This window comes from Labrus bergylta, chromosome 5 (genome assembly GCF_963930695.1).
Source record: "Labrus bergylta chromosome 5, fLabBer1.1, whole genome shotgun sequence".
Classification (NCBI taxonomy): domain Eukaryota; kingdom Metazoa; phylum Chordata; class Actinopteri; order Labriformes; family Labridae; genus Labrus; species Labrus bergylta.
In genome coordinates this window covers 5891595-5904971 of record NC_089199.1, presented here as the reverse complement: position 1 = coordinate 5904971, position 13377 = coordinate 5891595, and the positions used below count along the sequence as shown (strand labels likewise).

At 35.9% G+C, this 13377-nt stretch overlaps 1 protein-coding gene and 1 long non-coding RNA gene across 2 annotated transcripts in view; one reads left to right on the top strand and one right to left on the bottom strand.

Annotated features, from left to right (window-relative positions):
* Positions 1–7532, top strand: part of sycp1 (synaptonemal complex protein 1) — an 8339-nt gene extending 807 nt beyond the window's left edge. The window contains exons 5-26 of the mRNA XM_065954639.1: positions 160–227; positions 778–851; positions 938–996; positions 1101–1167; positions 1350–1423; positions 1524–1632; positions 1960–2054; positions 2149–2333; positions 2425–2492; positions 2579–2640; positions 4654–4748; positions 4854–4974; positions 5065–5157; positions 5239–5349; positions 5457–5549; positions 5643–5717; positions 5832–5918; positions 6008–6154; positions 6831–6902; positions 6997–7101; positions 7195–7260; positions 7345–7532. Coding sequence (XP_065810711.1) covers positions 160–227; positions 778–851; positions 938–996; positions 1101–1167; positions 1350–1423; positions 1524–1632; positions 1960–2054; positions 2149–2333; positions 2425–2492; positions 2579–2640; positions 4654–4748; positions 4854–4974; positions 5065–5157; positions 5239–5349; positions 5457–5549; positions 5643–5717; positions 5832–5918; positions 6008–6154; positions 6831–6902; positions 6997–7101; positions 7195–7260; positions 7345–7485 — 2067 coding nt within the window. The 3' untranslated portion in view covers positions 7486–7532. The remainder of the gene's footprint in view (positions 1–159; positions 228–777; positions 852–937; positions 997–1100; positions 1168–1349; positions 1424–1523; positions 1633–1959; positions 2055–2148; positions 2334–2424; positions 2493–2578; positions 2641–4653; positions 4749–4853; positions 4975–5064; positions 5158–5238; positions 5350–5456; positions 5550–5642; positions 5718–5831; positions 5919–6007; positions 6155–6830; positions 6903–6996; positions 7102–7194; positions 7261–7344) is intronic.
* Positions 7533–9814: 2282 nt separating this feature from the next.
* LOC114920127 (uncharacterized) lies at positions 9815–10302 on the bottom strand. Its single transcript, XR_003808428.2, has 2 exons — positions 10204–10302; positions 9815–10063 (listed from the first exon to the last, which is right to left on the bottom strand). It is a non-coding gene; the product is annotated as an uncharacterized lncRNA (long non-coding RNA).
* Between the last annotated feature and the right edge of the window lie 3075 nt (positions 10303–13377).

Genomic DNA, 13377 nt, shown 5'->3' with positions numbered 1-13377 from the left:
TGAGAGTTATTTTTAAATATCTCTTGCTCTATCTTTCTAATAACCTATGGACAGTATTCTTTTTTCATTATTAAGTTATTGATGATAGAGATAAAGCATACCCTAACATCCTTTCATATCTATACTGGTATATTTATTGTTTGTGTTCTATCCTTACAGTTTGGAAATGAAAGTCTTGCCATAAAGCTGGAGGAACGGATCAGTGAAAATGAGGATCTGAGGAACAAGTACGGCTTTATTTGTTTGTAAATGCCTTCAGATAAACCAGAAGGGTGTACTAAGAAGTCAGATTAATGGACTAACAAAAAACTTTGTCTAAAGCAAAAGATTTCAATATCATGAAGGATGTTCTCTTTTTAATTTGGATCAATTGTAATGGTAAACCATGCCTAACACCTAATCTGCTTTGAGGTGGTTATGCTCAGAAATGGGGTTTGAATTGGGCTGTGGGAAGCACAACCCTTTCATCATAATATGCTCTATTTGCCTTTCATTATATAAGTTGACAAGTTGGCAGCCTGAAATTGCTCAATTTTGTGCAGATATAAAAAGTAATATGTCTGTCAAAGCACCCCTATTTAGGGATCGTGCACAGAGCCCAAAAAAGATTCAGGGTTTTCAAAGACAACTGATAGCAAAAGAAAGCCTTGCTGTATCAAACCTTGAAGTACACTGCTTAGATATGAGCGAGATAAGCTTCACAATCAGATATTTATATTTCAATTATTTGTCTGTGTGAAATGTCTTTATTATATCAAATACCTAATCCTGATACAGACACAACGCAACAAGGAACCTGTGTAATCTTCTCAAAGATACTTTTGAGCGTTCAGCTGAGAAAATGCATTTATGTAAGTACAATATGTTTTAGATTGTCTTTTGCCTGAATAGAGATTCATTTTTTGGATAATTTATGGCCGATCTTCACACTTTTCAGTCGAATCTGAAAGAGAAGAAACCCATCACATCTTTATGGAAAATAGTGGGAGTATTCAGGTAAAATACTTGTTTATCAAAATATGACGAAATATTTTGAAATTGATGCTAATTTTCCAGACAGAAATTTGATGTACAGTTAAAAATAAACTCTTTTTCTGTAGAAACTCATTGCAGCATTTGAAGGCCTCCGCACTCAAGCAGAGGCTGATCAGCAAGAGATGCAGAAAGGTTGGTTTTTAAAGAATTACTTTTAGGCTTTTTTCAACAGGTACTCCAAGTTGTAACACATTTTAATAGGTCAGAACTAACAGAATATAATTATTTTTGTAATATACTTGGGATGATTTTGTTAATAGATTGAAAACACCTGCATCACAAATATTATGAACCTTTTTATATTTTTTCTCCAGTCAAAGTGGGCTTACAGCAATTTGAGATTGTGAAAGAGAAATTTAAAGAAGAATTTGACATGAAAGAGAAAGAGGTTAGTAATATTAAACTAGATATAGATCAGCTTGTTTTTGAATGCAGTGTTCTCATAAGTTTTCAAACAAACAACTTGAGGAGTTACACTTCATTCACAGGTGGCAGTTCTTCAAACAGATCTTCAGAAACAGGAAAATGAACTACAAAAGATCCTACTGGACTTCCATGAAACCCAGAAGCACTGCAAACAGCTTAAAGACGCAACAAGTAAGTTCATTATTAGATTTCAAGACGAAGCGATCACGGCTGCTTATGTTGCTTTTTTGCACCATTTTGCAAAAAATAACATTTGTGACATTTTGTGTCATTAAACTCATTTACGGACTATTTTGTGCACACAAATTTGACCATCAGCTCACATGTTGAAGTATTATCTGTATTAATGAAATGATAGCTTTTACTCTTTATGTTCGCAATGTCTCGGTACTTATTGTGACTAATAAATACATTTATTTTCCTTCAATTTATACTATGTAAGCAGTGTAAGTACATTTGTAAATCCTTGTTAAATATCTACCGGTACTTTCTTTACAGATGAACAATATGAACTTCTCAAAAGCTCAGAAACTGAAAAGGAATCTCTTCTTCAAAAACTGCAGCGTGTGGAGCAGTGCTTAAAAGAAAGTGATGTGAGTGTGTTGTGATTCAAGTCATTGTGAGTAAAACTTGGACTCTTTGGGCTCTCTGCATAGTCATTAAACCATTTTTTATTTTTCTTCTTAGGAACAACGTGAAGTCATTGCTGCACTGCTGAAAGAAAATAAAGAAGAGTATGCAGAGATGATTCAGAGCAGAGATTTCAGCCTCCAGGAGCTCAGCAGAGTTAAAAATCAACAAGCAGAGAAGCTGGAGCAGATTCAGACAACTATGCAGGAACTACAGAATTCTCTATCCTCAGAGATACAGAAGTATAACTTTCTCCTAAAAAATCACAGCATTGTTCAGATGAAACAAAGTTATACATCATGGTCTAATGTTCCTTTCATGACTAACTTTAAGGGCCGAAGAACTTGAGGATAAACTAATCGCAAACAAGGGGGAACTTGAAAGTAAAAGCACTCTTTTAGGTAACCTGCTGATGGATATATATATATATAAATATCATTTTTATATTCATGCCCTGTTACCCTGACACAAAATGTTTATCCAACAGGAGAGAGCCTGGAGCAGAGTGCAATGAAAGATGGGCGGATCAAAGACCTAGAGGATGAACTGGTGATTTGTTTTTTATTATTTGGTTTTATTGCATTGAGTGTATTCTATCTAAATACACTAATCATTGTATTGGGAAGAATCCAAAACACTTACATTAAACACTCATACGAAGCTTCTTTGTGCTAGGACAAACAAACGAAGTCCATTGAGTCCATTCATTGTAAGATAGGCATAGCTGAAATCAGAGTAAAGGAGCTTGAAGCCGAGCTTTTAAGGAAAAACAAAGAAGCACGGCTATTTAAGGTAATGTTAAGAAGAATATATGATGTTTATTACATTGGCTAATACTCATACCTAAAATGTAAGCCTCATATACATTATCTTATTGATGCAGAATGAAGCGGATGTTGTCTCTGCTGAAAACGATATGCTGAAGAAGACTTGTGAAGCTGCTGAAAAGGAACACAGAGATTTAAAGGAGAAATCAGCAGCAACAAAGGTTTTTCTATCAATTCCTAGGGATGTGCATTTAAGGCAAAATTACTTTTCGAAAAGTCACTGGCAATTCTGAATAAAATTAAAATAACTGCAACACCCCCCACACACACGCACACACTTTCTTGCTTTATTTGCAGAAAGACAGCCTCATTCACCTTCATCTGCCTTTAACAGCACTAAACGGTTATAAGAGACCAAGATGCAGCAGAGGAGGAGGAATGTATAGGTGTTACAGAGTAGTGAATGACTACGGACAGAAGTGATGAAAAACAAAGCTAGATGATCTGCTTATTAACACACAGATCCACATTATGAAACATTAGTATCCTAAATCGGAGTTCATTAACCTGATGCCAACAAGAAAAAACTTCATTCTAAGGAGGCAGAAATTTTGGGCAAAACCAGACTCATGATGAACAGTCATTTAGAAAAATCATCTGCGGTAGTACAGCATTACAACCAGGAGACAGTAATATTTCAAAAATGTATTTTCAAGATGAGATAAAAGTTGGGTGAAATCTTTTTTAAAAAGTAAATTAATTAATGACTATTCAAAAATCGTGTTCCATTCCGAAATAATGTGTCCTCTTGCTGCCCTCAATGTGTCTTAGATTTTGTGGAGATCATGAAAACATAAGCAGTGATAAATTTCAATCTATATCAGTGTTGTTGAGTCACCAAATCTTGAGTCTACTCTCGTCTCGAATCCCCAGTGCTCAACTGGGTCCTGTATGTCAGGACTTGAGTTGGACCCAAGTCCAAGCTCTGGACTCAAGTACTACAACACTGATTCTGAAACAGGTTGTGTCTTCACAGCAGTATGTTTTTTATATACCCTCAGATCAAAGTGCAGAAGCTGGAGCACCAGTTGTTTTCTGAAATAGAGAAAAATAAAGAAAACACCTGTCAGATGGAACAGTTGAACAAAGACATCACACAGCATGAGTGAGTATTTATTACACACCACCCCATAATATCAGCATGCACACTAGCTTATTGTAATTTGAATGTCTAATGTATGATTTGTGTCCTTTTTAAGAGAAAAGTACAAAGAGCTATTATCCAACTTTAATGGGCTGCAGTCTGAGAAGAAAGCCATTGAGAGTGGATCTTCTAATGTGAAAGCTATTGAGGCAAACATTAAGGTCTGAATTTTTCTAATCAAAATTAAAAGATAATTTCAGGTGTACAGCATCTGTATACATTTGGTTTTATGTCTGTTACTGAATACTTCTTGTAACTGAAACACTTGATTGTTCAGGTTAGTGAGGAGAATGCTGCAAAGCTTATAAGAGAAATTCAAAGACTGGAGGAAAACAATCTGTGTTTACGGTAAATTTACTCTTTGGAGACCTAAAGATTTTTTACACTGAGTAGTTTTCAAAATGTATACAAATGTTTTCTAAATTAAACAGAGAGGAGGTAGACTCATGTAAAACCAGAATCCAAGGGAACTATCAGGAAACGGTGACTCTACAGAAGCAAATTGAAGAAAAAGTAAGTATGCCAACAAAATCAATCATTACACAAACTGATTTTAGTTTGTAAAGTGGAAAATGATTTTTGTGTGCATAGGGTGAACATTTGCAGGAGGAAATCACAGAAAAGGAGACAAAAATCAAATCTGTGGAAACAAAGGTGGCCATAATACTTTTATATGAAATTAAAGTGCCATTATTATTGTTATTATTATTGTTGATCTCTTTCAGGAAGTAACTAAAATGGACTGTTTTTTTTTTTTAGCTGTTCAATCTGAAAATATGACAAAAAAAAAGTATTTATAATTATTCGGCTCACATGTTATGTCTGTTTTTTTGGGGGGGGGGGTTTCAGAACAAAGTGCTTAAGGAACAAATCGCAAAGGAGATTGCAAAATCCTATGAGCTTGAAACTGTGGTATGGTGAAGTGTCTTTATTCATATTTATCTCAAATTTTTAAACTAGTAAGTATAGCCCTGTGTGATGTAGATGTTTGTTTGCCCATAGATCAACAATCTTTACGAGGAGTCCCAGAACCTTCAGAAATTGCTGAACGATCTCGAGTCCAAATCAACATCCGCAACTGAGCTTGAAAACGAGGTGATTTTCACAATAGTGTTATGTTAATATTTTCAGCCCTTTAGACTAAATAATATGAATAACAAACACGTTGTCTTGAAGGTAAAAAAGCTCAGAATAACAACAGCAGAGGCCGTCAAGAACAAGGACGAGGCAGAACTGAAATGTCAACAGAAGATAGCAGATATGGTCGCACTAATGGAGAAACACAAGGTACGCTCATCATAACGGTTATGTGCCATCTGAAAAAGGTCTCTTCCAGCAGCATTGTTGATCCAAAGACTTTTTGCATTGAAAGGAATTTGACTTGTCATTACTAGAGGCAGTATGACCGGATGGTTGAAGAGAAGGATGCAGAGCTTGATGAGAACAAAAAGAGAGAGATGGAGGCGGTTTGCCAGAAGAAATCACTGGTATGATACTGCAATGTCATACATTAGTTATTAAATGAATAAGTGACTGGCTGAAATTCATCATTTAACATTCAAACCCTTCTTTTAAACCAGGAGTTGGATCTTTTGAAGAATAAGACAGACAATGTTAAGCTGAAGCAACAGCTGAAGACAGAAGTGTCAAAGAAGGTACATTAAGTCTTTGTTTGAATCTGTTTATTTTTGGCTCCTTACTTGAGCAAGATGTACTTTGTTATATGAGAGACGCTTCATTCTCTGACAAACACTTTTGATTGCTTTTAGGCAAACCTGCAGAAGGAGCTTTTGGATTTGAAGAAAGAAATGTCATCAATGAAAATCATTCAGCTATCAGGATCAGGAAACAAGCAGGTACAAACCTGCATATGAGCAAATAGGGAGCCACTAATTGCCATTGTTTACCATTTGTATCTAACAAAGATTTCATCTTAAAATTCTAGTCTCCTGCCTTAAAATCCACACAAGGGAAATCATCAGATACTCCAAACGACAGTTTTGCAAAGAGACACGTGTTTGACTTCTCCGAGAGCAGAAAAACTCCCTCCCATAGTAAAGTCACAAGAAGTACTGCAGTGATGAAGAATGACGTGAGTTGAATCTAATTTTTTCACGTAGTAAACTGTCTCATCTCATTAATTGAGATGGAGATGAAATCATGAAGTTGTAAATTCTTCATTCATTTCTATCTAATTATTACTCAAAATTGTAACGATGTTTACAGTTTCAAACAATTGTAATTGGAGCTAGTATACACATTGTATTCACTTGTCTATTTTCAGAGCCCCATCCCATTAAAGGTGCTACCTTCTTACCTTTTAACTGTATTTTCATTCCTTTTTTATTCAGATCTCCTCTCCATTATTCATTATTATTGTGTGTGAAGAAAATAAATAGGTGTTTTGGTGGGGTTTAGTCTATAAGCTATGTATGTATGTATGTGTGTAATTAAAACTGTGTCCTCATGTTGTTCTTAATTAATGCTTTTCATATCATGAGTCACTGCATGCTATAACCAAGCACTTAAAAAAAATTTTAACTACTGTAACATTCTTTGTCTTCTTTACAGGATAAAGAATTTGATGCTGAATCATTCAGAACACCATGTGGAACATCACAAAAGACCCAGGTAGATGGCAGTTTGATGTATTACTGAGCAAATGTGATTAGATAATAGAGACTGTTATTAACACATTAATTCAGTTTATGATGGCGTTTACTGTTTCTTTCAAAATACTGCACACTGACATTGATTTTGCATCATAGGAAATTCAAAGTGGAGACCTGAAAACCCCACAAAGTCTTCCAAAAAGGATTGGAGGAACCTCAAAGATCAAAGTAATTTAATTCAGTTTCATTCTGACATTTCCCAAAATGAATAAAAAAATATTCATCACTTCTGCTGACATTCACTCCTTGAATTCCCTTTTAGTCCTACAGAATAAGGACACCCCCTTCTACTGAAAAGGCTGTATGCTGGAAGAAAACAATTGAGCTTGACCCCAAGTCAGACAGCTCCGATCTAGGTGATCTCCTGGTAAGTTTAATGAAACTTTTTGTATCATGAATTGTATTTGATCGTTTGTGTTAAGTTGCTGGAGAAGATGATTCTGGTTCCTCTTTCAAAAAGACCTTTGCAAGTGCACTGCCAGCCAACTTTTCTGCTACATCCTGCGAACAAAACATCTTCAAAAAGGTAATCTGTCCAAAGTCCAGCAATGCTATTTGAAAGACTATATTTAGAAAAAATAATAATTTTTGGGCATTTTCATTCAATCAGATCCAGAGTCCAGCTGTTCATAAATCACCAGGGAACTTCTTAAAGTTAGCTGCAATGAAAAGGATGAGAGATGCTGGGTGGACTACTGTTACTGGCTGTAACAAAAAAAAAAAGAGGACCAATGAGAAGATCTTTGCTTAAATAGTCCTGTGACAGGTTAGACACAATAACTGTATCTGAGAGGTTTAGGTGTTCATATTCCATCTTTCATGGTTTATATAATAACATTTGGGATAAAATAATAAGTAAATACCGGGCAAATGAATTTCACAGCATGCATTGAAAGTATTGTAATGAACTTGCTGAACCGTATTGTTTACAATTGAAAGTTTTATTGGCTAATATTCCTACAATTTTAGCTCGTTGTTCTTCATTGCAATTTAAGTGACTGATTCAACATTCAAGTTTTTTAGTTGTTTGAATTGTGTTCAAGTTCTGTTTGGTGTTTTTTTTTTACTATCTAGAAGAATTGGTCTTTGTTGGTGTTTAAATGGAAGCTCGTTTTGGCACAGGTTTACATTGCTGTTGTGGGAAAGGTGATTGTTAAGTATTTCTAACTTAATATAGCTAAGATATTTATGAATCCTTGTATTGGCATTGTTAACATTAAAGGTCAGATCCATCATCATTGTCTTTGAATAAATGTTATGCACATCAGCATCTTCTCTTCCTCTCTTCAATTGGCCGTCAGGTTTAAAGGGGGGACATTTCAGTCTTGTATTAAGTATTCGCCATGCCAGTCAAGCACCAAACGTGAAATCTCAGTGTTGGAATTCTGTTCACATTAATGAAGGAACTCCAGACGGAACTGAGATTGGTCTTCTGGGGGTGTTGGCACATTGTTGTATATTGGATGGCCATCATAAAGTCCTCCAGAAGTGTGTCCTCATCTGCCACATATGCATCTGTAGGAAATGTAATAGGTTTTTTGGTTTAAATGCAAGTAATTCATAAAATGGTTTGTGTTTAACGTGTGATGAAGGGGGTTCCTTACCTGTAGCATCAGTGTTGGTTAAAGGTTGATGCAAGTATTGGATATTGTGTTTGTATTTGTAAAACAAGAACACAACCGGTACCACGGCAAACAGTCTGAGGACAATGCTGAAGAGAATAGTCATATTTATTTCTGACTTGTTTAAGCCCAAACCTAGAAATACAGAAAACATAAAAATAATAAGCATTAAAATAATGGCTTTAAGTCTTAAACAATAATGTCAAGCCAGTTGCCTACCATGTGTGGTTCTGTACTTTGAATCTGAGGTTGGGTTGACAGAGTGAGTTGAATTAGCTTTAGTAACTGTAGTATCAGGTGAAGTGGCGTAAACTCCTGTAGTTTGCTGTAATGGTGTTGTCAGTGCAGTAAAAGTCGGTGTGTTGGTGCCGGGTGTTCCAGTTGTCAGTGATGTATGACATGTTAGAGGAGTGGTGGTGATGGTTGTTGACTGAATAGTCTGAGGATGACTTGTGTTCTCAGTTGATGCTTCAATAGTTTTGGTGAATGCTTCCTTGCTATCAAAAGGAGTTGTGTTCTCAGTCAAGGTTGAGATAACAGTTGCATGTGATGTTACAGAGTTTGCTGTAGTTGGCATCATTGTTGTCTTATTTTGGTTTAAGGTATTTGTTGATAATGTAGGTGTGACTGTCGTATTCCCCTTATCTTTTTGAGCCACCGCAAAATGAAACGCCAAAAGGCAGCAAGCCAGCACAGCGAACGTGGTATCCATTGCCTTGAGGTCCTCTACTGTGAAAATAAAGACGGACTAAAAAACACTGTAACATCTGTGTTATTATGCTTAACTGTAGTTATATTGTGACTAGCCTTTAGTCTTAGCTCCTGATATTGTTAGAAGGTAAACACTATATATTATAAATAGTGTATTATCTTTTGAAAGTAGGTTCAATTTAAGAGTTTTCAAATATTTAATTCACAGTGTTGCTGCAGGAAATAACTTCAGGCACACTAAACCACAGCTGAGTAAGCACTATATAAAAGAAAAAATACGGTAACACCTGCTAATGCGTATCTTTTTGTATTAACGTAAGGTGGAGGAGGACAATGTTCATGTAGAGAATAAAGAGCTAGCAGCCATTTTAACAATGGGCAATCATGGTATGTTACTGCTTAACAGGATGCCAGAGCAGTTAATCAGTGCAGAGCATAATATGTGGCAACCTTGTGTTTATGTTACATGTCTTTTCTTCTATTGTTTAGGGGAATACACAACACCGTAAATGTTATAGCACTACGGAAAGGCACCACATGTTGCAGTAGATTTTCATACTGTAGGTTTTTTTAACTGTGCTGTAACTTTAGTTAGTTAGCTTGAATATGGAATTTGAGTTTGAATGTTGTAAAGTTTAGTTTCAATAATACAAAAATGTATCCACATGTACCTTTTCTTACTAAAACATCTAAAATCCCTTTTACCTCAAACTTAAGTCTTGTCAACATAAGGACACATACCAGTAGTTGTTGAATAATTATTTGTTCTTGGAATGTAGCAGCAGAAAATATATTTACTTATTATTTATGTGTATATACATTGAAGCGTCTCTGAAATTAAGTGAATTATAGAACAGTGTATCATTATGGAGTGTAGCAGCATCAGAGTTTGGTGGATTTTTCAACATCTGTAGTCATCATGTCGGCATGTTTGACTGACATGTTGGCAACTCCCATGTTAAAGTCTTTTAGTTCCTTTTCTTTGACTTCTGATTCCTGCAATAGGTTGAGAACAAGAAGACAACTATTAGTAAGGTGACTAAATTCAAGCTTAATGTTTTAGCTTGATGAGTAATATCAATAATAATGTCATATTTGTCTGTACTTTATGGAACAAAAGGGTCAGTGACTCTTACCTCTGATTTACTACACCAGCTGAAGCAGAACAGGTCACTCTTCTTTACAAACAGATCAGGGTTCCTCTTTTCTTGCTTGCATCCACCTGAACATTAAACCTGTGTTTTATGTTCAGGTGGATGCAAGCAAGAAAAATAACATCTTCATTAGCTACGACCAAGAAGAGGCCCGCTGATCATGCTAAATATGAACAAAGCTGCCTGAAAATAGAAAATCACCAGGAGGCTTGTAGTTCTTAATGTTCACCTCTTGGTGGTGCTGTACAGCAATACATGGCTGCAGTTGAGTAGCAATTGGTGTTACCTGCAAAATGCTCCCCATCAGTGAAGCCACTCCAGCCATCCCAATACACAAGGCACCGAAAAATACACCTGGGAGGCGTTGAAATGAGCATTATTATCATTGAAAGAGAAACTGCAGATCCAGATGTTATTTACAGCAGATTAGCCAAGTTTCAACCACACAAGATATGATATGAGATATGACTGAATGTCACAGCGTTTCTGAATAGAATCAAGCTTTTTTTTACCTTTTTATTCTTTTCTTCTTCTTTTTTTTTACTTTGTATCATATTGCCAACTTTCAAGCAACATTACGTCTATAAACTAAAGCAGAATGGTTTGGACAGAAGGTTTTGCATGCAGGATGTTATTTATTCTTAGCTAATCAGCCTCATCAGACCTATAGCAAATATTACCACTTCAATTTAAAATGACCTCAGCTTATTATGATATTAGTTACATAATAATTACACATATTAATCGTAATAACTACATTAAGAATTGTAGTGCTTAATCCATTCATCCAGATCTGCCTTCACCTGGGTCATGTTCATGTACATTTAATCAAATATATCATTATTATTACTATGCTATACTCTAAGTAGGACTAAAGACGCAACATTAAGATAATCAATAGTTCTTCTCAGCACATAACACCCTCACTAGTTTTGCATTTTACTGTCATTTATGTGACAGTGGAGAAAACAAAGGGTTAAGTGTCTCTTAGTTTCCTCTTTCTTACAGTGTTGGCTTTGTTGAACTGAACTTTAAGGATATTGTGACGTTCTTTGCAAACAGCATACAGAGTCAAACTCATTTATTGTCAATATTAAATTAAGGAAATGTATAACTGTGTTTGCCGTTCAATTTCTGTAACAGAACCTGAGATGGGGCCACACCCTGTATCCTTGCCAAAAAGGTCAAATTGCCTACAAGTTCCCACTTGTGATTTTCTTCTCTGTGAATTCACCTTGTGTAACCATTCATTTTTTTTTTACATTTAATTGCTTTGTGAAAGAGATGTTCACTGTTTATCTCCTTCATGTCATTACTTGTTCAGTAAAACAGAAAAGCTTTCCATTAAAGGAGCCATTTTTTAGGTTGTTAACTTCATGATCAAAGTGTAGTGAAAACGATCCTACGTGTTATAGTGTTTGAGGTTTTTTTTCAAGATGTCTTGAAATAAATAATTAGGTTTTTTTATGATTTTTTATAGGTAATTTATGAAAAAGCATTCTTCACAGCAGTAGTTAGAGTTTGGATGGGGGTACGGTGTGACCTGGTGGTTTCTAACCAGTAGGAGCAGCTTTCTCATCCTTGTCGTCTATACCTCTAATGGCATTAACAAAGGTGGATTTACCAGAGCCAGACTCTCCTGTGACAGCAATATTTAGAGGAACATTTTGTCCCTTGTCCAAATACTCCTGGATCTTTGCACCAGCTAAGTCTTGATCATTTTTCTCCAGAGCTTCTTTAATCAAACACACAAATGATCTTCAAATATGAATGTTTGTTCCCAGCTCACACCAAATATATCTCACTATGAGCAAAGTGCTGTGTTTATTTATTAATCTGTTTATTTGTCAGGGACATTACATGTAAGTATTGTTAAATCTAATTAAAGTGCAACAGGTGTAATGTATCTAGGACTTCTAGACATGGCTAATTTGCAGTCCTTGTCCCGGGTTAGGCTTTGAGGAAATAACACAGATGATACACCAACGCAGTAAAATAGACATACAAACTGACATTTGCAGCAGATAAAGATGCATAAAAACAAACAGTAAATCAGACATAGACACGCAGATTGAAAATAATGACCAACTGAACACATATTTTATGCTATACTCACCAGATCAAAGGATCACTACGAATTGTTCAACTTTAAGAAATGCAGACGCAAAGAAGCATAGAAACAGGAGAAAGGTTTATCAGTCTTGGTCAGCAACCAATCAAAAGTCCTTCTGTTATTTCAGGACCACCCTTATTTTTTAAAGCAGCTGACTTTTAAGAAACATGCTGATTTACAGGAACAGTAGAAGCTGCGTGCTCTGATGCCTTCTGCAGGTTAATAAGAGCGCAAATCTTTATTGTGGTTGCTGCTAGAAATCCTCCTGTTCTACATTTTTAGTTTTCATCAAAGCTTTGTCTGTTCAGAAACTAGTGATGTTGGGAGCCCTTATAGTGTGATATCTTCAGCTTTCAACAGCACTATTAATGGTGAATAATATCAGAAGCATGGGAATGTTTCAGCAGCTCTGGAAAAAAATGTGTTTTAGGTTTTTACTAATTTACAAATGTTATTTTTCATGGCAAAAGCTTTCACTTTGATTTCGTACTTCTTAGTTTCTCTCCTCAGGTGTCGAGAGGAGAGGAAATCACTCCATGGGAAAGGGAACAAGCACATAAGATGAGACGTCCTCGTCTCTGAGGTGTTGCATGATGACTGTTCTCATGACTGATGATTGCAGCAGCGGTCAACTGGCTGTTTTTTTGTGTCTACAAAAGTTATAAAAAAAAGAAAACTCACCACACCAACTCATGACAGTAGGCTACTTCTCAAAGTGTGGGAACGTTTAGTGAGCTGTTTCTCACCTAGGTTTGAATGTTTTAGTGTGTGTGTGTGTGTGTGTGTGTGTGTGTGTGTGTGTGTGTGTGTGTGTGTGTGTGTGTGTGTGTGTGTGTGTTGTAATTATGTTTATGTAGTAGTTTTTCTGTAGCTTTGTTCATGTGTGTGTGTCTGTATTTGTGTGTGTTCAGGTTCGTCTGGTTGTCCTCAGCTTCGAACAGGTTGTGATACATTGTGCAGCTCTAATCTCACATTTTGGTTTTATTCCCAGCAGATACGAGAGAGTTTGTGTGTTGTGTGTTCAAATTCAGGATGTACGTGTG